This window comes from Chlamydomonas reinhardtii, chromosome 3 (assembly GCF_000002595.2).
Source record: "Chlamydomonas reinhardtii strain CC-503 cw92 mt+ chromosome 3, whole genome shotgun sequence".
NCBI lineage: Eukaryota > Viridiplantae > Chlorophyta > Chlorophyceae > Chlamydomonadales > Chlamydomonadaceae > Chlamydomonas > Chlamydomonas reinhardtii.
The window spans coordinates 8,143,145-8,166,806 of NC_057006.1; the positions used below are offsets into that span (position 1 = coordinate 8,143,145).

Consider the following 23,662-nt stretch of genomic DNA (forward strand, 5'->3'; position numbering starts at 1 on the left):
TGCTCAGCTCTTGGGAGGCTCCAACCTTCCGCTTCGGTTCCGAACCCATCGCAGTCAAAACTCGCGAGCGACAGCCTGCGCCAAGTAGACCTCATGACATAAACACGCTTTCAATAATATAAGCATTGTACACCTTTGAACACGGATATCATTTATGGCAGACAGCTGACTCGCTGCTAGCGCAAAGTTTGAGCTGAAATGGACGAACACCAGGAAGGCTTGCAGAATCATCCACTTGGTGCACTCAGCACCAGTAGCATTCTCAATAGGCCGCCGGCCGCGCTGGCTGCACTAGGAGTCAAAGGCGCAGTGGGTGGCAGCATCCTTGAGCGACTTGCGAGCAGCCGCGAGGCTAACCAGCAGCCGCCCAACAAGGAGAACAGCGCAGCTGATGCGTTTGTGAAGAGCGAGTTCATCAAGGACCGCCAGCCCACACGTGGCATCCTCCGCAAGGCCGATGACGCTAGCTGGGAGAAGCTCCAGAGCAAGTTCTCGTCACTGGAGGGCGAGATGCTCAACTTCAGCACGCAGACACAGGCCCGACGCGAGTCCCTGACCCGAGTGGGCGCCCCTGGGGCGCTGCAGCAGTCGACCGGCCCTAGCGCGGCCCCTGCGCCCCTAGGGCTGGCAGGCTCGGTCGCCACGCGCGGCACGGCTGCAGCCGACACGCTCGCAGCGCCTTGGCAAATGTCGTGCCGGGCAGCTGGCGGCGCTGAGCAGCAGCACCTGCCCTCTTCAGCGCAGCCCACCAGCTCGGCGCCTCCAGACTCGGGCAGTAGCCAAGACGATGACGGCTGCACGGGCAGCCTGATCTGCAGCAAGGAGCGCTTCGTCACCATCCCGCCTGGTGCAGCCGCAACTTCCAAAATCGCGAAGGCGGCAGTTGAGACGTTCGAGGAGCCGGGTTTGCAGAAGCTTGTCGATGAGGGCTTGCACAAGCAGCTGCAGCGCACCAAGGACGGTGCTACGGAGAAGTCCCGCATCCACGAACTGGCAGGTGTGTCGGGTCATTGCATGTTGCTGGTTGGATTTTGGTTGCTGGTTGGCACTGGTCACCACAAGGCTTGGGTAGCTGTCATGATGGTCTCATGCTGTCCTGGTGTCCTTTTTCACCCTATGTGCCCTTCCCCAGAGCTGGTCAAGCTGCTGCGCAAATGTGTCAAGGAGCTGGGCTCACGCTCGTCATTGTACATAGACCAGTGCATGAAGGTTGAGCGCGAGTGCATGCAGCAGGTGCGCATTCATGGTGCAGTAGGGTTCAGGTCATTGCGCTAACGTTCTGTGACACCCTTTCTCAATTGTGTCGAATGCAACCCTTTCTACCCTCTACCATTCTCGACATTCACAGGTTGAGTCAGTGAAGCTGTCCACGAAGACGTCGCTCAAGCAGCTGGAGGCGGAGCTGGCCAGCACGCGGCAGAGCCTGGCGGAGAGCGAGCGCGACTACAGGTGGGCGGGACAGTGGCGGCGGTGCTAGCATATTTTGTGCGGTTTGGGCCAAGGCTGGGCGTAGTCTCTCGGTAACTGTCTGGGCGAGAGCGGTGGGCCCGCGCTAGGGAGGGGCGTGGTGTGGGGTTCCGGCATGCAGCTCCATAGCAGGTCGTGCTGAGGCAGCTTTACTGTATGTCCTGTGTTTCCTGTGTGTGTCCTTTGTGTCCTGCGCAGGAACGACAAGGCCAAGTGGGGCATGGACCTGGAGACCCAGCGCTCAGAGGTGAGGAACGGGACCGTGGCGCTTGCCGTGCTTTGGAGTGGGACTAGCGGGCACAGCATTCCCCCTGCCAGGAGCTGAACCGGTTCCGTCTGTGTCGGCATGCACCTTGCAGGCCTCGCGGCTGCTGCGTGAGCTGGAGAGGCTGACGGAGGAGCGCGACCGGGCCCGGGATGAGGCCAAGCGGAACGACCAGCTGCGGACACAGGCGGAGGCGGAGCTCAAGGTGCGGCATTGATGGGTTTTGGCGCCGGCTGGGGTACAGCTGGAGCAAGCGGAGGCTGCCTGTTGGCTGTTTTCCTGTTTCGTGCACCTGCATAGTTTGCAGTAGACGCGATTATCCGCCTTCCACGTCCGCTTTACTTTACAGGAGCGGCTGAAGTCGTCCAGCCAGCAGGTGCGGGAGGCCACCATCAACCAGAGCGAGGCGATGCGCGCTCTCAACGAGGAGAAAACGCAGGCGGAGAACAAGATCACCGGCCTCAAGGTGCGCACCCTACACGAGCTGGAACACCGACTGTTGTCTGCGCCTAGCAGTTGCCGTCTGACATTCCATTGAGCCTGCAACTCCATCTCCTGTGCCCATGCAGGACGAGGTGGCGAAGCTGTCCAAGACGCTCAAAGCGCAGCAGGACTGCGTCACTGAGTACGAGCGGGAGGTGCAGCTGCTGCGGGCCACGGTGGACAACCTGCGCGGCTCGCTGGCGGGCAAGGAGGCGGCGTCAGGCGTGCAGTCGGAGCAAATCACCAAGGTGCGCACTGCTGTCCTGGGGATGCGGCAAGGGCTGTGTGCAGCAAGACCAGCGTATTTCCTTTTGCTTACACATTTGCAATCAACAGCCGCACCTGATCATGAGCTGATGCCGATGTCATTACCGCAGCTGCACAAGGAGCTCTCCCAGACGCGGGAGCAGCTGGCGGCCCTTACCTCGGAGGAGCAGCGGCTGCAGCAGGAGCTGGCGGCGGCGGGGCTGGACCGCGAGGAGCTGCGGGCCATGCTGGAGCAGCAGGGCGCCGAGCTGGAGCAGCAGCGCCAACGCATCGTGTCGCTGGAGCAGCAGGCGGCCGGGGACAAGGCCGACTGGGAGGCCAAGCGGCAGGACCTGGAGGTGCGTGCGCATGGATGTCTTCAAAATGGGCTGTTGTTGTCCGGGTTGGCATGAGCGGAAACAAGTGGACGCGAAAGTCGGCAAAGCTGGAACGTGGGTTGCGACCTGTGGCCACGAACTCCCCTGCAGGAGTCGGTGGCGGCGCTGACTGCGGAGGGCGACCAGCTGCGGAACACCATCGAGGCGCTGCGTCAGGCCATCCAGGTGACCAACCACCAGAAGGAGGAGGCGGAGATGCTGGCCACGCGTGAGGGCGCCGAGAAGGCTGCGCTCATGCGCGAGCGCACCAACCTGCAGCACCAGGTGCGGACCGCAGAGGCCCTTTTGGGCTCGTTATTACCATAGCCAAAGAGCCCGAAAGGATGGGGTGTTGATGAGCGCCGCGAGGCCACGCGTTTGTTGCGTGAACCACACGTGTTTGCCTTGGTGCGTGCAGTTGGAGTTTGCGGAGAGCGCCCAGGCTCAGGCGGAGCAGGCGACCGCGGCAGTGCGCAGCCAGCTGGAGGCGGCGCAGGCGGAGGTGGCTGGGAGCCGCCAGGCGGTGGAGGACAAGGAGTCGCGACTGGCGCACCTGGAGGGTGAGGCTTGCGTAGGATGGGCACGGTGATGGAAGGGCTGACACTGGCGGCTTGGGCTGGGTCGGGCTGGGCTGGGCTGGGCTGGCGTACTTCGGCACGCCCGGGAGCTGAATGTCCTGGTGGGAGACTGGGTGTAAATGTGGTACTGCACTTGTGGGTCTTGGTGTGTTAGGCAGGCATAAGTGTAAATCTTGTTGTGTGTGTGCAGGTGAGTTCGAGGCGCTCAAGGAGGTGCTGGGCGAGACCAGTGCGCTCAATGGCGGCGACAGCAGGGACATTGTGGCCACGCTGCTGTCCAAGATCGCAACGCTGCAGGTCAGTCTCGCAAGGCTAGGTGCTGCTTGGTGTCTCCTGACCGTGACTCGCGCCCACGTAGTCCTGTCAAGTCAGTACATTCAGCCTGTAAGAATTGCCTTCCTTCGTGCTACCGTAGAACGCGGCGGTGGCTGCGGAGGCTGTGCGCCGCAAGCTGCACAACGAGCTGGTGGACCTGCGCGGCAACGTAAGTGTATGTGGGTCGTGGCGGCTGCGAGCTGAGGTCAAACTGCTGCTGAGACGTGTGCATGACTGGTGATCGCTGGCTGCTTGCTGAGCCCCTGTCCCGCCCTGCGCACCGTTGGCTGCCTCCGCAGATCCGCGTGTACTGCCGCGTGCGGCCGCACCCCTCGCCCTCCACCCGCATCGCGCCCGACGGCGGCAGCATCGCGCTGCAGGCGGACGGCAAGGACCACACCTTTGCCTACGACCGCGTGTTTGGCCCCGACAGCAGCCAGGAATCGGTGTTCTCGGCGGTGTCGGAGCTGGTGCAGAGCGCGCTGGACGGCTTCCACGTCTGCATCTTCAGCTACGGCCAGACCGGCGCGGGCAAGACGCACACGATGCAGGGCGGCGAGTCGCCCAATGCGCGCGGCATCATCCCGCGCGCCGTGGAGAAGGTGCGTCCTGTCTGTCCAGCAGTGGCCCTACCTGTTCATAAAGCTCTGGCTCAGTCACCAGTGGGAGGGATGTACACCAGCACACGGCCATGGCCAAGGCTCTGAGGCTCAATGCACGCTCCCTGCAAGAGTGCACACCTTACTTGTGCTCACACAACCCATGTACCCTTCCTTCGTGCTTTCCCTCCGCGTCCGCACCGCAGATCTTGTCCCAGGCGCGCAAGCTGGAGGAGCAGGCCGAGTGGAGCTACAGCATGGAGGCGTCCTTCATCGAGATCTACAACAACCAGCTGCGCGACCTGCTGGGCGGCGGGCCGGGCGGCGCCGCGACCTACATCAACGACCTGCACGCCATCAAGCACGACCCAGATGGCGGCCACACCGTTGTGGCAGGTGAGCAACTTGCGCCCACCACGCACCGGCAGACGAGCTGACTGCTCCCAATTCGCCCACGCTTCCTCCGAGTCTGTGTTGTTTCGTGTACCGTGCCGTTTGTTGACGCCCGGGGCCCCGCTGCTGTGTAGGCGTGAGCAAGGTGCCGGTCACGGACGCCGAGTGTGCGGCACAGCTGGTGCGCCGCGCCGCCGCCGCCCGCGCCGTGGAGGCCACCGCCATGAACAGCCAGTCCAGCCGCTCCCACAGCGTCTTCATGCTCTACATCAGCGGCTGGCACGCCGGCACCGCCACGCGGCTGCAGGGCTGCCTGTGTCTGGTCGACCTGGCCGGCAGGTAGGTGGTACTTGCCGCGTGCCTGGACAGCAATCAAGGCCCGGCAGTGCAGTATTGCCCAATGTAAAGCGCTTCGCGCTGGTGTTTGGAAGCGAAAGAGGCTTAATACACTGAGCGTAATTCCCTTGCCACCCGCGTGCGGCCGCTATCACTCGACTGTATTCACAGTGAGCGCCTGGACCGCTCCCTGGCGGAGGGCCAGGCCAAGAAGGAGGCCTGCGCCATCAACCAGTCGCTGTCGGCGCTGGGCGACGTGTTCTCGTCGCTGTCCTCCAAGAGCAGCCACGTGCCCTACCGCAATACCAAGCTGACCTACCTGCTGCAGGTGCGCCGGCCGCAACTCCACCCGCCACCAGCTACTCATAACGTGTTGGCTTGGCATGCCCCTACCAGCTGCGTGCCCAACTTCACCTCGCCCAGTCTATGCTTTGCTATGGTACCAGCTGTCCTGCTACTAGCAGTACGGAGCTGACGCGACTGTCCGCCTGCCCCCCTCCATGTCGTCCCCCCCCCACACACACACAGCCCTGCCTGGGCGGCAGCGGCAAGACGCTGATGTTCGTCAACATCAACCCCGAGCCCGCCTCCGCCGGCGAGAGCCTGTGCTCGCTGCGCTTCGCGGCCAAGGTCAGCGGCTGCGAGACCGGCGCGCGGGGCGGCGCGCGTCGCAACGTGCTCACCATGGGGCCCGTCGGCGGCGGCGCGGGCGGCAGCGGCGCAGATGCATTCGACCCGGCAGGTGAGGCGCGACGGCGGGGCTCCGCCCCTGCAAGCACCTCTGGAGCAGGTATAGCGTCAGCATCAGGGTCAGGTGCATCAGTAGCATGCGCGCCCACAGCCGGGCCCACATTTCACCCGGGGCGAATGGACCCGCCGCCGCCACGTGGGGCGGGCACAAGGGCGGCAGCGGGCGCCCGCAGCACCGTCCGCGGAGCGCCTGCGTCGGCAGCACGCGGCAAGACTACGGCGACAGTGCGGGCCGCAGCTAGCAACATGGCTCGAGCGGCGCCGCTGACAGCCAGCCGCCCGGGCTCTTCAGCCATCCCCACGGCGCCAGCCACTGTCGGCCGGCGGCTTCCCAGGCCGCCGCCAGCAGTGATACCAGCAGCCGGTCTATCCGCGGAGGCGATAGCAGAAGCCGCAGCAGCTGCAAATCTTGTTGCACCGGCCACTGCTCCGCCAGGTGCGGAGGCCCCGGCGAAGACGGCGCGTGTGGTGGACCCATACTCTCGCCAACCACGCAGCCCATGCGGGCACCAGCGGCGTTGGGGCTTTGGTGCGCCGTCCATCCGCGATCATATAAGCTTTTGCCTGCGATACTGACCTTGCATGCCCGCACCTGTCCCTCTTGCTGCTATGCCCTGCAGCATCCATACGTTGCAGTCTGTCGGGCCTGCCACGGATGCCGGGAGCGGGCGGCGCGGTGGACACGAAGCGCATGAGCCTGCTGCCGCAGCGGGCGGGCGCGGGCGCAGGAGGCGGTGCCGACATGCGCATGAGCCTGGCGGGCTTGCCGCGTGGCGTGCCTGGGTCCGGGATGGGAGGAGCGGCGGGCGGGACAGCGGCGGCGGGCTCAAAGCGGCCTGCGCCAGGGGCGGGTATTGCGGGGAACGCTGCCAAACGCAGCCGCCCGTGAGGAGGACGAGAGGCGGCGGGCAGGGTCTAGGTAGGCTAGGAGTAAGGCAGTATCCCATAAGTGGCGGGGGTCATGCTGCGATAGACGCGAGGGTTGTTCTGGATAGCTGCAGGTTGTAGGTGCTACTCCTTGGTGCTACTCTAGTGAAGGACGTAAGGAGACCTTGTTGGCATCAGATTCTTCATTCATGACAGGCTGTGGCGAATGGGTGGGCGTCGTGTCGGGCCCGAGACCATGGAGACCCGGGCTGCGGCGTTGTTATTACCGTACGACAGGACCGCATGGCGCCCGGGGTGCTGCTGCCATGGGCCCCTGCAACGAGTCATGTGGCGTGGCACCGAAGCTCTGCGCGTGGATACGGTACGGTACGAGGCATACAGCTCACATGGGTGTTACAGGAGCAGCCAGGAGCGCGAGACGTCATCCAGGGCATCCACCAGAAGCCGTGCTGTTACTGCTGTACCAACATACAATCGCATTGGTGACGGTGGCCTGCAATCAATCCACACGGACTCTCCGGCCGGCTCCTATATCAGCACACTCCTCTGACCACGACCAATCCACCGTACGTCAAGTCGACCCTAAAAAAACATCCTGTACCGGCTGTACCCGTGTACCGCCACCCGGTACGCAGCTTCGTGCCGCGCAGTGCCCGCCGCCTGCACGCCGGGAGCGCCCCTAACCCGCTACCAGTTGGCCACCATGGCTGTGTTCACGGTCTTCTCGCGCTCCCGGTACGACGTGTGCAGTAGCCGCCGAGCCGCCGCCGAGCCGGGCCGGCCGCCCAGCCAGCGGCTGTACAGCAACGCCACTGCGGGGTTGTCGGTGGGCCAGCGCGCCGCCACGTCCTGTGACAGGGGCAGGGACGGAATGAGGGACAGAGGGAGTGAGGGCGCGGTAAGCGGGGGGCGTGGGGCGTGTGGGGCAATTCCTCTAAACCCCACAGCTCCGGCGCACGCCCACTCGCCCTGCAACGACGGCGTCACAGACGGCCCCGGAGGAACATCTGCGCCTGACCACCATCAACTCAACTCCCCCCGCACCCACCCTGGCCTGGCTACGCCTTCAACTTTGTAGATAATCATACATGTACCCCCCCCCCCCGAGTTAACGTCCCCCCCCCACACACACAATCCCCCACCTCGTGTGCGTATGCCGCCTCCACCTGCTCCAGCAGCTGCTGCGGACCGGCGCCGAGCCCAGGGCGCGGCTTGGGCTGGCCGCCGCCGTTGAGGCAGCCGCTGGGGCAGGCCATGACCTCCACGTACTGGTACGCGCACCGGCCCATCTTGACCTGACCGTGTGTATAGACAGGGAAGAGAGGGGGCGGGGCAGGGCGGTTGGGCGGGTGCGTGAGCAGGTGGGTGAGGGGCAGGGGTAGAGAGAGCGGAGTAGGGAGGGAGGGTGGCTGGGGCGCGCACGGTTGGCTGTCAGAAGTAGTTGTGGTGATGATTGACGCAGAGCGGCGCAGGCAGTGAGGCGCAAGGTCCCTACCTGCCGCAGCAGCGTCTGGATGTTTCGGAAGCCGTACACGCGGGCGAAGCGCAGCACCTGGCCCGGACCCAGCGCCGGCACCTCCAGTGTGAGCTCCTGCGGTGCATGGAGTGGGGTGTGAAGATGCATCATGCCGTATCATTGGGTATGGGCAATCATCCTTGCGTCCGTAGCTCGCATCGCATGCGGTGCCCCTCCCGCTCTTGCGCCCGCCCGCTGCACACCTGGAAGTCCGCATTCCGCAGCGCCCGCCACGGCAGCGGCCCCGCCGGCAGCTCCACCCCCGCCAGCTCCCGCGCCGCCGCCCGGAACACGAAGTCGCTGTAGCCGCCACTGCTGCTGGCGTCACGCAGCCCGTACAGCCGGTCTTCCGAGGGCGGCAGTAGCACCCCGCCTGCGGCTGTGGCTGCTAAGGCCAAGCCAGAGGAGGAGACGGAAGTTGCGAGTGAGGCGGGCGGCGGCGGCAGGAGTGGGTCCGGCGCCACGCTGGGGGCAGAGGGGTCGGCGAGCAGGGTCTGTGCGCTGCAGCCGGGCGGCGGGCGCTGTTGCAGCAGCTGCAACACCTCGCCGGTGGTGAGACAGCAGTCCACCTGAGGCCGCGTGGGGGCATGGGGTCACGTGGGCGTGCGAGGACTGACGCCATCTTCCCGCTCTAGAGTCCCAGACACACACGTGATACCACCCTGGTGAGGAAGAAATCCCAGTTGTGCGCTCACCTCCGCAACCCGTCCACTCGAGGACACGCCGTTGACACCACCATCTTGAGCCGCCGCCGCCACCTCCCCTCCGTCCACCTCCATGTCGCTGCCGCCGCCCGCGCCCGCCGCCGCTACAGCCACCGACCCGGCTGCTACAGCCGCCGCCTCGTCTGACGTGGTGGTAAGCTCGTCACGTGAGGCCTCCAGCTTCTTGTCGTAGCACGGCATGACGGTCACGTGGTAGAGGGCCGCCGGACTGACGCCCCAGGCCGCCGCCACCAGGCTCTTCACCAGACCACCCATGGCGCCCTGTCGGGGTGTGGCGTGCGGGAGTGTGCGCGTGGGTGACGGGACACCACCACGTGTGTGTGCATGTGTGTACAGGGCACAGTGAACAGCAAGGCGCCCAAGCTCACCACCCTTCCCCTCGACTGGCGGCTTCACCGCACGGAGCCACGGACACGCCCCCCCCACCCCGCACAGTGACCGACCCCGGCGTGTGGACTGACCTGTGGGCTCCGTGTGGTGGACATGTAGGGGATGACCTTGGCGCCGTGTGTCTTCTCCGCATAGCACACCCAGCCTGGAGGTGAGGGGCCAGCAGGACACGTGCAATCCGTCGCTGCGGTGGATGTCACGTGGCCAGCCAACCACATGTCAACGGGTGCCATTGCAATGCCCCCTTGCCCACCGTCCCATGCCGCCCCACCAACCCAGCGCTCCTGCTCTCCTGCAGCCCCGCCCACACGCGCACCTGGACAGGCGGAAGCCATCATGGGCAGCGGGCCGGGCGCCTCCTCCACCGCCCCTGCTACTGCTGCTGCTGGCCGCCCCGAGCTGCTGGCCGCGAGGTGACCGGCAGCGCCATTGCCGCTGCCACCTGGCCCCGAGCGGAACCTGTGCACACATGTACATCTTGACACCATCACAGGCTGACAAACCTAAGCAGCCACAAGGCTACATTACCCACAATACCAGTAGAGGTCAGCTACTGCACTACGCCTATCCCTAGGTTCCCGCCCCGCCCTGGTTCCTACCGCTCCCCAGCTTCTGCTGGAAGGGAGCAACCCCAGGCCCCAATTTTCAATACCCCATTGCATGGGGTTCGGTTTAGTATGGGCTTATTTACAACCCCCAAGCCCCAACCCCAACCCCACAGCAATTGCCGCCCCCGTCGCCGCCCGCACCTGCCCACGAACTCCGCCGCCTCCTCCAGTAGCACCAGGTCCCGCGCCGTGGTCAGGTCCCACACCGCCGCCGCGCCCAGCCCCTTGAGCCAGCCAGCCAGCCGCGCCAGCGTCGCCGCCGGGCTCAGACCAAAGTAGGCTGCAGGGATGGCGGTGGAAAGGTGTCAGTGAGAAAAGCATACGGTAGGTTAGCAACAATTAGTAGGTGTGTCAGTTGGTGGGGCCGCGCAGCAGACGCCACACAACGGGGGCCTCGGGGCACACGGCGGCACTACGGACAAGCCTTGGAGCTACCGTGTAACAGAATGCCTGCACGTCCGCACACGCGTGTGCGCTCAGCATGCGCATGTGCGCTCACAGCCAGCCGCACCCACCCGCCAGCGCGGCCCGCGATTGTGGCGACACGGTCACCACCACCGCCAATGTCGGGTCAGCCAGCTTTGCAAGGAACTCGTCCCCCGACTGCTGCTGCAGCAGCACCGTCTCCGCGCTGGTAATGCAGCCACTGCATGCCAGGCAGTCGTGCAATGACACCTGCAGCGACATACAACCCCACCGCGGGGGTTAGCGTGGTGAAGGTTTGGCGGCGGGTGGGGAGAAGGAAATGGGTGGTTGTGGTGCCTCACTTGCCGGGGTACGGGCGTACGGCCACAGCTGTTTAGCATAGAGCAGGGAGGCTGCTGCAGCAAAGCTAAGCCCTTACGACGTTCCAGCTTCTCCAAAGCGCTGATTGCGGCTGCCATGAGCCCGCGTGTCTACGCCTTACCTTTACTGGGTCCCCAGGGGCGGGGGCATTGAGACTGCCTGGCGGCGCGGCGCCGGCGGCGGCGGCACTGGCTCGAACACGCGGCTGCAGCTGCACCTCCTCAGTCATCTGCGTCGGGACATGAGAGCGCCCGTGTGTGACACAAGACTCTCATTGACAATACAAACGTGGCGCGATGAGGAAGTGTTTTGTCACATACGGTAGTGGGAACAGGTAGCTGGGTCCGCAGTGCCACGGCATTCCAGGCGTTGGCACGTGACCGGCTGCACTTCCCAGTGTCCCAGCAAAGGCACTGAGCGGCAAGCCACCGGCATATCAACACACCAACGTGCATTATCCGTGTCCCCATCACCACCCATAACGCCCGTTCACGCAAGTCCAGCCCAGCAGGACACACGGCACACACGCCGCCGATATCCGCGCAGCGCACCTACGCCCGCCCAACCCCTCCGCAAGGCCTCCGCCACTCACCTCGACAGTTTTAAGCTTTCCATTTAGCGCCACAACGCAGTCCTGCGACGGCGCGATGTAGTCGTTCAGGTCGGCCACGCGAATCGTCGAGGAGAACTCCATTGCCGCAGACCCGCCGCCGGCCAGTCGCTCGTTTCGGTCCTGATTTAGTACTGCTATAGAAGTAATATGGTAGACAAGCGCGTGCGGCGCCGAAGCGCAATTGTGCGGGGCTTGATGCAAGTGCGTTGCCTCGCCCCAAGCGTATATAAGTAAGTTGATTTGATACTACGATAATTATATAAACTGACTATGCAGATGTTGTCAATGAAAGCAAGGCTGAAACGTAATTCTCGTTGTGCCCGCCAAACTCAATCGCGGGGCCCCGCTAAACCCTAGGTGCCTCCACAACAAGCAAATATGTATCTTTGATAATTATGCAAGTCTACGGCGACGCGATGCCTTTGGCTGGTGCGCTGTCTGGGCCCGGCGTGCTGCCGACACGACCGGCCCAGCGATGCTGCCCTGCTCCAGAGCAGCGACTGCCTATTGCTCGGTGCTTCTCGCTCGTTGCGGCTTGTCACAGCTTTTCGAGCGCTAGCACGGGCCAATGTTTGCTGTCAGCAACGACTGTTGCAGTCGCTGGCGCCCTTTCCACGGGCTGGAATTCCGCGGCCGGTGCACTCTCGCCGGCACCCAGCGCTGGCCAGCGCCTGCAGTGGCGACGGCGGGTAATAGCAGTTGCTCGCAGTCGGCGGGACGCAGAGGGCGACAGTGGCTTTGATGCGGGCGCCGTGGATGCGGCAGGTGAATACGCGGCTGGCATTGCTGCTGGGCGTTGCCGGAACTACCCCCCGTACGTCTCGTCACATGGCGTATGTCAACAACCATGCTGGTCGGCCATCCACTTGCACTTGCAGTAACCTGGTATCATCCCCTGCGCCGCCTCCTTCGCAGAGACATTCGCCTTCGTGGGGCTCCTTATGCAGGGCCACCGGCTGCCCTGGCACTCGCCACCACCGCCCGCCGCCGCTGCTCCCGCCACCTCACGGCGCAAAGCTACTGCTGTCGCATCTGCTGCCACCGCTACTGCCACACTGCCAACCACCATCAACACATCGGGGTTGGCAGTAGCATCAGACGCGGGGCTACAGCCGCAGCTACAGCTGGATCCGCAGTACGCGTGGGTGCCGTACGGCGGGGCGCTGTACCTGCCGCTGTGGGCACGGGGCGGGCACAATGAATGGTGGCGGCTGCGCCGAGTGCCCGTAGCACAACCTCAACCGGCCTCCACCCTCACGCCCCAGCCCAAGTCGGCGGCTCCCCTGTCGGCGACAGCGGGAGTGCGGAGGGGTGCGGAGGGGCAGACGCGGGACGGGCAAGAGCTGACCGAGGAGCAGGCGAGCTTGGACGAGCTCCAACAGAAGCAGCAGCAGCAGCAGCGGGAAGGGCAGCAGCCGGCGAAAAGGAAGGCGCTGTGGGTGCTGGGCAGCGACATTCCCGACCGCCAGAGCAAAGCATCGGCGCCTGGCCCCGCCGCACCGGCACAGGGCACAAGCGCCAAGCCGCGTGGGGGCATTGCCTGGGCTGGCACACAGGATGTGGGTGAGGAGGACGGGCGAGCAGCGGCCGCAGAAGCGCCTGCCTTGCCTGCAACGCCAGCTCCAAAGAAGTCGCTGTTTATTCTGGGATCGTCCATACCCCAGCGGCCGCCCCCGGTGCCAGCGCCTGCCAGCTCCGGCGAGCAGGCGGATGCAGCACCGCTGCCGCCGCCGGCTGGGCGGAAGAACGGGTCGCTGTTTATGCGAGGCGGAGACATCCCGCAACGCAGCCGACCCGACCCGTCACGCGCCACAGCGGAGGCGGAGGAGCAGCAGCAGCAGCAGCAGGGGCAGCAGCAGGGGCAGCAGGGGTTGGCCAAGCAGCCCCTGACCTGGTCAGGGGCGTTGGGGTCCAGTTCGGCTTCGGTTCCGGCCGGTCCGGCGGGCAGCTCGGATGGAGGCGAGGTGGCGGAGGGGGCAGCCGGCGCCGCCCAGCGACGGTCGCTGTTCATGCGAGGCGGCTCGATTCCCTTTCGTGGGGAGGCTCTGCCAGGTGCGGCACCACCGCAGCCGCAGCCGCAGTCGGCTTCCCCTGCGCAGCGTGGCCGAGCAATTGCCTGGGGCTCGGCGGCGCCTGCGGCAGCGTCGGCTGCAGCGCTGACGTCGGACTCAGGCGGCGAGCGGACGGCTGCAGGGGGGCTGCGGGATGAGGCACCGCAAGGAAAGCGGTCGCTGTTCATGCGCGGCAGCGACATTCCGCAGCGCGGCACCGCCGTGCCGCAGCAGCCGTCAGCAGCAGCATCGCCGGCAGGGCCGGCGTCGGGGGCACTTCCACAAGCACCGGGACCTGGACTTGGACTGGGGCCGGCGCCGGCGTCTCAGGCCAAAGGCTCACGCCAGCCGCTAGGACAGGGGCCGGCGCAGGGCCAGGGCTTGAATCAAGACCGGGGCCCGGCTGCCCCAAAGAAGTCTCTGTTCATGCTGGGATCAGCCATCCCGCACGGGGCTGGTGCGCCGCCGCCCCCGCCACCAGCACCAGCACCACCACCGGCCCCGCGGCCACAAGCGGCGCCGCTCTTTGTGCCACGGCCGGCAGCTGTGCCGGCCACACAGCCAGTCACGGGGTTGCCCGCCGTGCGCGGAGCACGCTTAGACACTAGCGCTGGCATAGACGAGGAGGGCTGGGAGCTGGAGAGCTCGGATGAAGAAGACGGCTGGGAGGCAACGGCTGGCGCTGCGCCGCTGGCGCCGTCGTTGCCGCCGACGCCGACGCCGAAACAGGGCATGGCTGCGGCAGCGGGACCCGCCGCTCCGGGCCGGTCCTGGTTCGTGCGCGGCAGCGACATTCCCTTCCGGCCCCCTGCGGCGGCGGCACCAACGGCACCACCACCGCCACCGCCTTTGCGGCCATCAGCGAATTCACCTGCCTCCAACGTGGGGCTATCACGGGCTGCATGGCCAGCGCCTTCGCAGCCACAGCCACAGCCACAGCCGCAGCCACAGCCACAGTTGCAGTCGCAGTCGCGGACTGAGGTGACGGCTGCCAGCGCGCCTGCTGCCGCCGTCAGCAGCCCCACGGGCCGCCGCGGCCGCCGCAACCCCCTCGGCAAGCCGCCCGGTGCCGCGCCACCTGCTGGGGCTGCTGGGGCTGGGGCTGGGGCTGGGGCTGGGGCTGGTGGGGCTGAGGCAGCCGCCAGTGGGCCTGGTGCGGCAAGCGAGTTGGGCGCCCAAACGGCAGTGGGCCCGGCGCCCGCAGCAGCCGCTGCTGCTGCTCCGCCTGCAGACCCGACTCCGGGGAAGGCAGCTGCCGCTGGCCCCGCAGCTGCAGCCGCAGAAGGCGCAGAAGGCGCAGCCCCCAAGAAGCGGCGCGTGCGCGCCACCGCCATCCGCAATACGATTGTGATGCCGCGCGCCACCGCCTCACCGCCTGCTGACGAGGGTCACAGCAATGCCCTCGTGGGCGGTCCTGCCGCCGGCGGAGTGGACGCCTTGACGCCGCTGGAGGCTGGCAGTGGGGACAGGGCTGCGCAGCCGGACGCAAGCGCAGCAGGTGGTGTAACCGGGATGCCGGCTGCGCCACCCGCTACAGTCACAGCTGCAGGGGCGCCCGCCCGGCGACGAGCACGAGCCACCGCGCTGCGGCCCACGTCTGAGCCGCCGCCAGCAGACGGCGACACCGGCACAACGCAAGAGCCAGCCACCAACAGCGGAAGCGCCGGGCGGAAGCTAGGCGCGGTTGCCGCCGGTCAGCCGGTGGCTGTAGCACGGCTTCCGTCGGCTGCTACAGCCGCGCCCGTGCGCGTGCGTGTCTGGGGCCTGCGGGCACCTGCTCCGGGCGCCGCGTCCTCGCCAGCGCCAGCTACCCCATGGCTCCGGCCTCAGCCGTCGGTGCCGGCCGCGCCCTTCGCGGCGCCGCCGCTGGCTGCAACCGCCTTCGCCCGCTTCGCTGTCACCGCCACAGCTAGCGCGGTGCTGGCGGTGGCGGCGGCGGCGGGTGCGGCTGGGGCGCTGCCAACCACGCGTCGCGTCGGCCGCGCTGGTGGCGCCGCTACAGCTACTGCATCGGCTGCTGCTACAGCCGCTGATGGGCCTGCTGCTGACGGCGTGGGCGGGCGCAAGGCGGACGCGACCAAGGCTGCTGTGGCGTTCGAGTGGGAGCTGTGTGTGAGCTGCTACAGCCAGACCACCCGCCCGGGAGAGCGCCTGCAGAGGTGGGGATTTAGAGCTGCCGGTTTGCTCTTCTTCTGGACAGAATGATCTGGGCCTTTGTTGCACGGCAGTCTAATCTCACATTGTGCCAAATGCACTTCTAACCAGAGAACTTCAGCCGCTAATGCTGCATGCATTCATCATTGTTAATGCTGTGTCTTCACGTTTCGCTATGCCTGTGCCCCGCAGCTGGACGCGTGTGTGCGTTTTGGACGTGCCGGCTGACGCGCCGCTGGCGGCGGCGGTGCTGGCGGCGGAGCAGCAGCTGCAGCGGCTGTCAGACGCCGCGCCGCTGCCGGTGGGGCCAACGCCGCCGCCGGCAGCCGGCACTGACGCATTTGGGAGCGCTTATGGGGCAGACGCAGTCGCCCCGGCGGCGTCAGAAACTGAGTCAGCCTCGACAGAACAAGCAACAGTAGCCGCATCCGCAGCCCCAACACCAACAACCACACCGGCAGGGGCTGGCGAAGCCGACGCTGGCGACGAGGTCACACCAGCAGCTGCGGCCGCAGCGGCGCGCAGTGCAAGCGCTGTGCCGCTCACGCCATCATCGCTTGCAACCGCCCTTGCCCGGGCCAGCCTGCCGCAGGTCTCAGACCGGCGGCCCAGCGCGCAGCAGCGGTCGTTGCTGATGCGTCTGGCTAGGTCGGGGCGGCTGCGGGGCCTTGACCCTGTGGTGCTGAGGGCACTGGCTCCAGAGGAGTGGCTGGAGGCGGCGCGGGAGGCCGGATTCGACCCCGGCCTCGATGATGACGACGGCGGCAAGGAGGCCGCGGAGGCACACCGGAGGCTGTATGGTGGAGCGGGCGTGGGTGCGGAGGGCGGGACGGGGTCGCTGGCGTCTGCGGTGTCGTCGGTTTCGGTGGACGGGGATGGAGAATGGGGCGAGGAGCGTCTGGACGATGAGTTTGAGGCGGACCTGCGAGCCCTCCTGAGGCCCGGCAGTAGCAGCAATGGAGGCAGCAAAGGCAGTGCGGCCGCCGGGGGCAGACGCAAGGGCAGCACGGCAGCAGCCAGAAACGGCAGTAGCAAGACGCACGGGAAGCAGGCTGTAGCAAGTCCCGCCGCCACGGCTGGCCTGCTACTGCACCACATCCTGGCGCTGCAGACGCTGGCGGAGGCGGCCGAAGTGGCGGCGGAGGCGCGCATCGCAGCGGCGGCCGCCGCCGCCGGCCGGCCGCCGCCGCCCAGCCGCCGCCAGCTGGGCCTGATCCGCATGCTGCTGAAGCGTGCGGCGCGTGCTGTGGACTGCGACGCCGGGCCCTGGCTTCGCCGCATCTTCAAAGGCGCAGTCAAGCCGGAGCGGCGACTGCGGGAGCTGGTCGCGGAGATGGCGGGCGATCAAGACGCCGGCGGCGGCAGTGGCGAGTACGACGTGCAACTGCAGCTGTACGAATACGGCATGGGGTCCCAAGGTTCACTGTACGACGGCGGCAACGCAATGGCGGCGCTGGCGGCTAAGGCTAGGGTGCAGGCAGCGGCGGCGGCTGCCAAGGCGGCGGCGGCGGGGCCGCCTTTGGACCGCGTGTTGGCGTGCCTGAGCCGTGAGGGGGCCAAGCTGGTGATTGACCGGCTGAAGGCGGTCGTGGAGCGCTTGCCTAAGGAGGAGCACTAGCAGCTTGTGGTGGTGAGGGTGGTGGCGACGGTGCCGATGGTGGTGGTGATGCCATGATGGCGCAAGCGAAAGCCCCCAAGCCCCCAAAACGTCTTACAGTCATCCCACGCCGCCCTATCCTGTAAGATACCCCCAACTGTAAGATACCCCCAAGTCTGCACCCAAACGCCTACACTCCGTAGAGGCGCGGCCCAACATCCCAAACTTTGGGCAAGTTCTACAGTGTAGATAATTGGAAGATACGAGCACGGGTCGTACTGACCTAGCCGTGGCTTGCCTGGGGCCTGAGGAGGGCAGGACACATACATGCATTCTGTGGAGGTCAGGGCACATACATGCGGGATAAGGGCGCAAGTAAGGGAGGGAGGCACAGCTGGCTGGAGGCGCCGGTGGGTGGGGACTGCCATAGGGTGGTGGGAGGAGGAGGAGGGTGGGAAGGGCCGGCCGGCGGGAGTGCTACAGCCACGACCGCGCCTGCGCCAGGCGGCACCAACCTAGTCGTGCATTGCCTGGGGCCTGTGGAGGGCACGGGACACGCATGAAAGATTGAAAGGGACGGGGATAGGGACGGGGATAGGGACGGGGCAGGGGATGGGGACAGGCACGCACACAGGGACGGGGGCAGGGACGGATCTTGTGGCGGTGATGGCTGTGACGTGACGGCGGTAACAGCGACGGGCAGGGGTTCCCCCGGCGACGGGGGCGACGGGGGAGGTGGAGGAGGACTGAGGAGGACGCAGACGCGCGGGCCTGGCGAAGCAGGGCGGCGGCGCATATGGCTCGGTAGGACATAGAGTACACATGCCCGCTGCATTCCGTACGGTTTAGTCCGTCAACAAGGGGAGGCCGCTTCAGCGGCCGATAGCCCCCATACACCCCGCCAGGGACCCAAGTGGTCATCAACGCATAGGGCGAAGGCGGTCCCACGGGCGGTCCCGTCGCTGGATGGTGGCCGCTTCTTGCGTGTGGGGCGCGGCGCCTGCACGATGGGGGGGGGGGGAAAGGGGGTAAACCCGAAGATGGAAAGGTCCATGTCTGGTTCCCGCAGTTGACACGTCATTTTGTCAGCGGGCCAGCGATGGGGCCAACTGGAAGGCAAACTGCCAGGAAGATGCGAACTGCATAATTGCGATGCAAATTTAAGGTTGGTATTTTTCATTTGACAACAGCTTGAACACAATCACGCGAGTGAGAGGCTCTGCCGAAACCTTGACGACGAGCCGTCAGCGAGCGCTTTCTTGATTCGACACCGAATCGAGCGGACTGGTGGGACCTGGTGTGCCTTCGGGCCCGTGCGGTGCATTCAGGTGTTTACTGCCGGGGGCTTGTACTGCCGGGGCTTGTCATTGCATTGCCGCGCCGAGACCCACCGGCCGCGTGAGTAACCAACGCTCGCTCGCTCACCTGCTCGCTGCCTCAGACCGCAGCAACACGTGCCATTCAAACGCAGCCGATTGTAAGAAGCAGAGGCAATCCAGAAAAGCTTCACCGCTTCGGTCGGTAGCGCTAACGGCAGTGCGGCCATGACGAGGGACACGCCAGCCGCGGCCTACACACCCCGGCCGCCGCCGCTGGTGCCGCCCGCATCCGCCGCATCCGAGGTGAGCCCTGGTGTGTAGCGCTGCTGCGCAGCAGGGCCTGCGGGGTGTGGAACCGTGACGCCGTGGGGCCGTGGGGTGGGAGGGAACTGGGGGAGGGTCTGCAGGAGGGTGGCTGGGATGCGGCGGGACCCAATGCGAGGATGAGGCCCAAGTGCCGAACAACCGCAGCGGAGGGAGAGAGCGCGTGCCGGGCAAGGGCCTATCAGGTGTAGCGGTCGGCCGCTCCCGTTGCTTTACTTCTTTATCGACACTGACAGCCCCTCGCTCCCTCACGGCCCACGTAGGGGCTACTGCCACTCAAGCCCCACCAGCATGCGCGAATGGGACAAGGCAGCGGCAGTAGCAGCGGCAGCGGCAGCGGGGGCTGCGCCGCACCCGTGGCGGCAGTAGCCATGGGCGGCGGCGGCAGTAGCACCCTCAGTGGCGGCGGCGGCGGCGGCGGTCTCATCAGCACGACTGGGGATGTGGTGCTGCCGGCGGCTGCGACGAGCCACGTGGCGGCGGCGGTGGGCGTGGCGGGCGCGGCGGACCCGAACGGCCGTTTTGTGTGGGCCACGGGTGGGTGACTGGGCTGAGGTTGCTCTTGAAGGCTTGTGTCTGTTAGTGGTGTGCGTCATTGGCCATGGCAGCACGTGCCTGTCCAACTTCTGCTAGCTGCATGCAACTGCTTCCAACTGCCTCCATCCAACTGCCCATCCCAACAGACGGCAGCCGGCAGCCGTGGCGGCCTGGCGACGCGCCGCGCGGCGTTGTGGGTGAGTACATACGGAGCAAGCTCGCGACCGCCAGGCGGGCAAGCACGACGGCATGTACGGCATGGGGTCGGGGGGCTGTTGGGAGGCGCCCCGGTTACGGCCTCTGCCCGCCGGACCTGCCGGACCTGCGGACCTGCGGACCTTCCTGCAGCCTGTTGCACGCCCCTGACCGACTGCTTCCCCTCTTGCTGCCCTGTGCGGTCCGCTTTTCGGTCCTGCCGTTGCATTGCAGGCTTGCCGGCGGTCAAGCCGTCATCCTTCGTGTAGAGGAGCCATCCAGCCAGCATCTACATCCGCTGGGAAACATTTGAAGAAGCCGGAGGCCCGTGCCTGATTCATGCTTACTTGGCTTATGAGCGTGCCGCCCGCGCGTCATGTGGCCATATCGCGCCATAGGATTGGTGGGGGTTAGGAATGATACGGTATGTTGCAATGCGGTACCTGCTGTGTGCCATTCGCGTCAGCTAGCATATTGCTGCTGACGTGCGCCATCTGAGTGCGGAGGAATGCTGAGAAACGCAGCGACACGGAGGCGGAGAAGACTGAAGCGGTTACGGCTGCCAGGGGACATCCACTGGAGCGGTTACGGGTGTCATTTTGAGTGCGGGGAAACATGGAGTCACGGAGGGGAGCGGCTATGTCGTGTGGAATACGGCTGCCCAGCAGGTCACAACCGCAAATTGCTGTGTGCCTGCCTGTCGTGACAGAGAGAGCACGTGCGGGGTTATTCCGTTATTGATGTTGATTCGGTGCGCTGTGCGCGTGTGGTGCAGACTGGCTTGCGGCACTATTGCCGGTCAAGCAAGAGTTGGCTGATGGATCATTGAGGGTGTAGGGTTTAAAGACGATTGATGAGATGGCGATTGTCCGAGCGTTTGTGATGGGAAATGTTAGCCCAGTACGCATATTCATAGTTGTTAAAACGTTACAGCGCAAACAGTGCTGAATCCTGGCATGTCAGTATGTCACGTACGGACTCGCCGCGCATACAGGAAGTACCTGTGCCCGCCTGCCTGCCAGCTTGTGTGCACCTCATTTACGTGCAAACCTGAACAATACATAACTGTCCCACTGCGCACGCTGCTGCAGCGTCTGTCAGCCAATCATCCGATATCACTCCACTCCTCTCCACTTTACTGCGACCACTCCCCAAAAGCCCGCTTGCCACAGCCACCTGCACCCGCCCTCACAAGCATTCGCCACACAGTCCCACCCGCCGATCACCATCACCTCTCACCATCACCCACCACCACCCTCTCCCACCACCCGCACACCACCACCCCCACCCCCACCACCTCCTCCTGCTAGCCGCGCGCCTCCGGCCCCAGGTGCGCGCTCAGCGCCCCGTATATGAGTGCGCCCATGTGGTCGTACCCCGCGGGGCTGAGGTGCAGGCCGTCGTCCCACTCGGCCACTGCGGCGGGGTCGGACTTGTCGCGGGGGAAGGGCAGCGCCTTCTCCTGAGGGTGGGGGTGGGGGTGGGGGTGGGGAGGGCACGGAGAAGGGGGAGAGAGGAGGCAGAAGGGGGAGGCAGGGAGGGAGAGGGGAGGAGGTTAGGGAGGGGTGGGTGCATGGGTTTTGGGGGCGTCGGCATGCGTGTGTGTGCAGCTGGTCCGATTCCAACCCCACCCCGCACCCACCAGGTCCAGCAGCTTGACGTGCGGGAACTCGGCGGGTGCGGTGCGGATGAGGTTGTTCAGCTCCACCCGCTTCTCGTCACCCTGCAGCGCCCCGTACCAGGAGCACACACGGGTCGTGTGTGATGCCTTCCATCAGCATGACTGAGCGCGTGTGTGGGGACAGCAGCACTGGCGTGCAGTGTGGTGTGCTCCTTGTTGGTGTCGTCATACGACCTCTACCCCATTCTCCCTATATCAGGGGTTGGAATGACTCGCAAGTAGTAGGCCCTGCTGGGCCGGCGCTTTTGGGGTCATTCTATGGTTCACGACAGTTGGGATTGCAGCCTTGCGACTGGCGGCGGCCACCGCACCACACTGCGGCAACGCCCGCGGCCCGTCCGCGCACGCACCGTCCACCCACGCACCGTCCACCCACCGAGGATTGCAGCCAGGCAAAAAAGCCACGCGCCATCCTGCATCATCCCCACACCTACCGGTATCCAACCGCCGCCCCGCCATCACGCCACACACTTATGCACCCCAAGTAGCCAGAGCAGTGGACACCCCGCACCTCCGAGTGCACCCCTCCGCACTCCCAGCACACTGCAAACAAGTACACCCCACAGCCCGCCTCACTCCCAGCACATCCCATACCCCGTCACTGCCAGTACACCCCACAGCCCGCCTCACCAGCTGGTAGGCGGTCTCCATGCAGGTCAGCGCCAGCGCCTGCGCGCCGTGCCTCCCCACCGCCTCGTACATCTGCCGCAGCCCCGCCCACACCTCCGCCGGCTCCTTGTGCCAGCCTGCGCACGGCGGTGCAAATGACACGGAGGCACACAGACACACACACGCAGGGCGCGGTGAGCGGCGCCGTGCGAAGGCGCATGAAGAGGCAGCTGGTTGCGCCTGTGGAGATGGACTGGGGCAAGGGGCGGCCATGACTGGAACGCTGCTCCACGCAGCCGATATCGCACGTCATCAAGGTCAGCAGAAACCCCATGTCCTGCGGCAATCATTAGAGCCCCCGCTCCCACCGCAAACCCGTCAACCACCACACGCTACCCCCTACCTCCCTTGTGCTTTGCAAATGCACACATATGCACACTCACACATGCCCACATCCACACACGCACATCCCAACACACACACGCGCCTCTTTGCTCACCCAGGTCGTTGATGCCGCCCAGGATGATCACCCAGCCGTACTTGACGCCGCGCGCCTCGCTCTCCCGCAGCAGCGCCGGCAGCCGGTTTACCATGCCTGTTTCACGACCAATCGGAGTGGGTGTTGGTGTGGGCCCCTCGGCGTGTCGGCGTCCGCCATGCCTTTGGCGCGTTATTGGTGTGCGTGTCTATTGTGACGTGGCGTGGGCCTCACGCGCATTAGGGCTTCCGGCGCTACGCTATGCTATGACTTCCCCGAAACCCAAATTGCGGGTGCTGTTGTTTCCAGCGGGCTCTCTCGTCACGACATGCATCTGTGTCCGGGTTCTAAGCACAGCGAGGGCACGCGCAAGCAAGGGCAGCACCGCCAGGGGCGTACATGTACGGTGCCTCGGCTGCCGCCCACCACATCCTGACCCCCCACACCAAAACCACACCACACGACACCAAGCACAGCCACTTCGCCCCAATACCGCCCGCATACCTGCATCCCTACCCGCATCACTCACGGCCCCACTCACTCCGCGTGACCAGCTCCCCGCTCTCGCCGCGCTGCTCCAGCTTCACGCTGTAGCCGTTCTGCAGCAGCAGCTGCTGCAGCTTGATGGCGTAGGGGTGGAACTGCGTGCCGTGGTTGTAGTAGCCTGCGTATCACACGGCATGAGGTGTGTGATTTGTGGAGCCGTGGTGCATGGATCAGTGTGACGTTGGCTGTGCTCGGGCATGCGGGGGGATGGGCACGCAGGGATGGGGAAATGGTGTGCAGCTGGCGCCGAAAGACTTGCCAACAGCAGCGGCCCCAAACCGCACCAGAAGGACCGCCCATTGGCTGCGTATCCATGTGCGCATCAACAACATGATGTTGCACGCAGGTGTTGCTACTGCGGGAGCCTGGCACTCGCAGCACCTCGTTCACCCCGAGGAGAAAACCGCCCTCAACACCCCACACAGTCAGCGCCCCAACTCGGCACTTCCCCTGCACGACCAGACCGTCTAAGTATATCGAGCTCAACTGCCTCAAAGTGCTACTTACCCTCCGTCAAAGAGTCGCCGAACGCTAGAATATGCATTTGGGGACCTTCCGAATTGGACACGGTCCTGCCCACACCGCTGCCAAAGCGCGCCGACGCCTGAGCTCCAAACAGCAAAAAACTGAAAAGTCTCTGGAGGCCGGAGGCTTTTCGCGAGCTGTGTTGCGGTATTACTGCTACCGAACTCCCGTCTGGACTTCGTTTTGACCTCAGCCGCATAGTGGTAGCTTTCATGTCATAAATACGTGCAGATTCTAATGAGGAATTTGCTGTCCGCTTGGGGCCCAGGTAGCTGCTTCTGAATTCAGGATTGAACCGACAGCAGTGTCGC

The 23,662-nt window shown here is 65.4% G+C and overlaps 5 protein-coding genes across 7 annotated transcripts; 3 read left to right on the plus strand and 2 right to left on the minus strand.

Moving 5' to 3' along the window:
* The first annotated feature begins 41 nt into the window (after positions 1–41).
* On the plus strand, positions 42–7,073 carry CHLRE_03g200600v5 (uncharacterized protein). Of its 2 annotated transcripts, XM_043061340.1 has the most exons (19): positions 42–997; positions 1,133–1,233; positions 1,349–1,449; positions 1,666–1,714; positions 1,827–1,937; positions 2,082–2,198; positions 2,302–2,463; positions 2,593–2,820; positions 2,950–3,123; positions 3,257–3,398; positions 3,607–3,713; positions 3,832–3,900; positions 4,031–4,333; positions 4,537–4,726; positions 4,858–5,062; positions 5,231–5,387; positions 5,588–5,801; positions 6,012–6,245; positions 6,430–7,073. In XM_043061340.1, the coding sequence occupies exons 1-19, from the start codon at positions 199–201 to the stop codon at positions 6,696–6,698; spliced, it is 3,732 nt and encodes a 1,243-aa protein (XP_042926576.1). In that variant the 5' UTR covers positions 42–198; the 3' UTR covers positions 6,699–7,073. The 2 variants fall into 2 exon arrangements, with proteins under 2 accessions (XP_042926576.1, XP_001693230.2); XM_001693178.2 differs by lacking the exon at positions 6,012–6,245.
* Positions 7,074–7,078: 5 nt separating this feature from the next.
* CHLRE_03g200550v5 (uncharacterized protein) lies at positions 7,079–11,491 on the minus strand. The gene is made up of 11 exons (XM_043061339.1): positions 11,315–11,491; positions 10,844–10,951; positions 10,452–10,611; positions 10,078–10,216; positions 9,645–9,787; positions 9,400–9,473; positions 8,909–9,199; positions 8,417–8,782; positions 8,193–8,288; positions 7,840–7,992; positions 7,079–7,546 (listed from the first exon to the last, which is right to left on the minus strand). Exons 1-11 carry the CDS (start codon positions 11,414–11,416, stop codon positions 7,385–7,387), a joined length of 1,794 nt encoding a protein of 597 aa, XP_042926577.1. The 5' UTR covers positions 11,417–11,491; the 3' UTR covers positions 7,079–7,384.
* Positions 11,492–11,591: 100 nt separating this feature from the next.
* Positions 11,592–17,312, plus strand: CHLRE_03g200500v5 (uncharacterized protein). The gene is made up of 3 exons (XM_043061337.1): positions 11,592–12,100; positions 12,251–15,545; positions 15,733–17,312. The coding sequence occupies exons 2-3, from the start codon at positions 12,277–12,279 to the stop codon at positions 17,156–17,158; spliced, it is 4,695 nt and encodes a 1,564-aa protein (XP_042926578.1). The 5' UTR covers positions 11,592–12,100; positions 12,251–12,276; the 3' UTR covers positions 17,159–17,312.
* Positions 17,313–18,319: 1,007 nt separating this feature from the next.
* Positions 18,320–20,433, plus strand: CHLRE_03g200450v5 (uncharacterized protein). 2 transcript variants are annotated; one of them, XM_043061335.1, is made up of 5 exons: positions 18,320–18,424; positions 18,579–18,759; positions 19,044–19,317; positions 19,464–19,514; positions 19,747–20,433. In XM_043061335.1, exons 2-5 carry the CDS (start codon positions 18,682–18,684, stop codon positions 19,779–19,781), a joined length of 438 nt encoding a protein of 145 aa, XP_042926580.1. In that variant the 5' UTR covers positions 18,320–18,424; positions 18,579–18,681; the 3' UTR covers positions 19,782–20,433. The 2 variants fall into 2 exon arrangements, with proteins under 2 accessions (XP_042926580.1, XP_042926579.1); XM_043061336.1 differs by having other exon boundaries at positions 19,747–20,275.
* Positions 20,434–20,435: 2 nt separating this feature from the next.
* On the minus strand, positions 20,436–23,591 carry CHLRE_03g200400v5 (uncharacterized protein). Its single transcript, XM_043061333.1, has 6 exons — positions 23,334–23,591; positions 22,822–22,944; positions 22,302–22,397; positions 21,824–21,939; positions 21,155–21,235; positions 20,436–20,974 (listed from the first exon to the last, which is right to left on the minus strand). The coding sequence occupies exons 1-6, from the start codon at positions 23,368–23,370 to the stop codon at positions 20,819–20,821; spliced, it is 609 nt and encodes a 202-aa protein (XP_042926581.1). The 5' UTR covers positions 23,371–23,591; the 3' UTR covers positions 20,436–20,818.
* Positions 23,592–23,662: the final 71 nt, after the last annotated feature.

Excerpts from the sequence above, each read along its gene's own strand:
- CHLRE_03g200600v5 (XM_043061340.1), top strand. The coding sequence starts at position 199 with ATGGACGAACACCAGGAAGGCTTGCAGAATCATCCACTTGGTGCACTC. Across the intron at positions 1,715-1,826 it reads TGGAGACCCAGCGCTCAGAG|GCCTCGCGGCTGCTGCGTGA; the intron begins GTGAGGAACGGG and ends TGCACCTTGCAG. Across the intron at positions 5,063-5,230 it reads CTGGTCGACCTGGCCGGCAG|TGAGCGCCTGGACCGCTCCC; the intron begins GTAGGTGGTACT and ends CTGTATTCACAG.
- CHLRE_03g200550v5 (XM_043061339.1), bottom strand. The coding sequence starts at position 11,416 with ATGGAGTTCTCCTCGACGATTCGCGTGGCCGACCTGAACGACTACATC. Across the intron at positions 10,217-10,451 it reads ATCGCGGGCCGCGCTGGCGG|CCTACTTTGGTCTGAGCCCG; the intron begins GTGGGTGCGGCT and ends CCATCCCTGCAG. Across the intron at positions 8,289-8,416 it reads TGCGGAATGCGGACTTCCAG|GAGCTCACACTGGAGGTGCC; the intron begins GTGTGCAGCGGG and ends CATGCACCGCAG.
- CHLRE_03g200500v5 (XM_043061337.1), top strand. The coding sequence starts at position 12,277 with ATGCAGGGCCACCGGCTGCCCTGGCACTCGCCACCACCGCCCGCCGCC. Across the intron at positions 15,546-15,732 it reads CCGGGAGAGCGCCTGCAGAG|CTGGACGCGTGTGTGCGTTT; the intron begins GTGGGGATTTAG and ends TGTGCCCCGCAG.
- CHLRE_03g200450v5 (XM_043061335.1), top strand. The coding sequence starts at position 18,682 with ATGACGAGGGACACGCCAGCCGCGGCCTACACACCCCGGCCGCCGCCG. Across the intron at positions 19,318-19,463 it reads CCGTTTTGTGTGGGCCACGG|ACGGCAGCCGGCAGCCGTGG; the intron begins GTGGGTGACTGG and ends CCATCCCAACAG. Across the intron at positions 19,515-19,746 it reads CGCGCCGCGCGGCGTTGTGG|GCTTGCCGGCGGTCAAGCCG; the intron begins GTGAGTACATAC and ends GTTGCATTGCAG.
- CHLRE_03g200400v5 (XM_043061333.1), bottom strand. The coding sequence starts at position 23,370 with ATGCATATTCTAGCGTTCGGCGACTCTTTGACGGAGG. Across the intron at positions 22,945-23,333 it reads CGGCGACTCTTTGACGGAGG|GCTACTACAACCACGGCACG; the intron begins GTAAGTAGCACT and ends TGTGATACGCAG. Across the intron at positions 21,236-21,823 it reads TGGAGACCGCCTACCAGCTG|GGTGACGAGAAGCGGGTGGA; the intron begins GTGAGGCGGGCT and ends GGGGCGCTGCAG.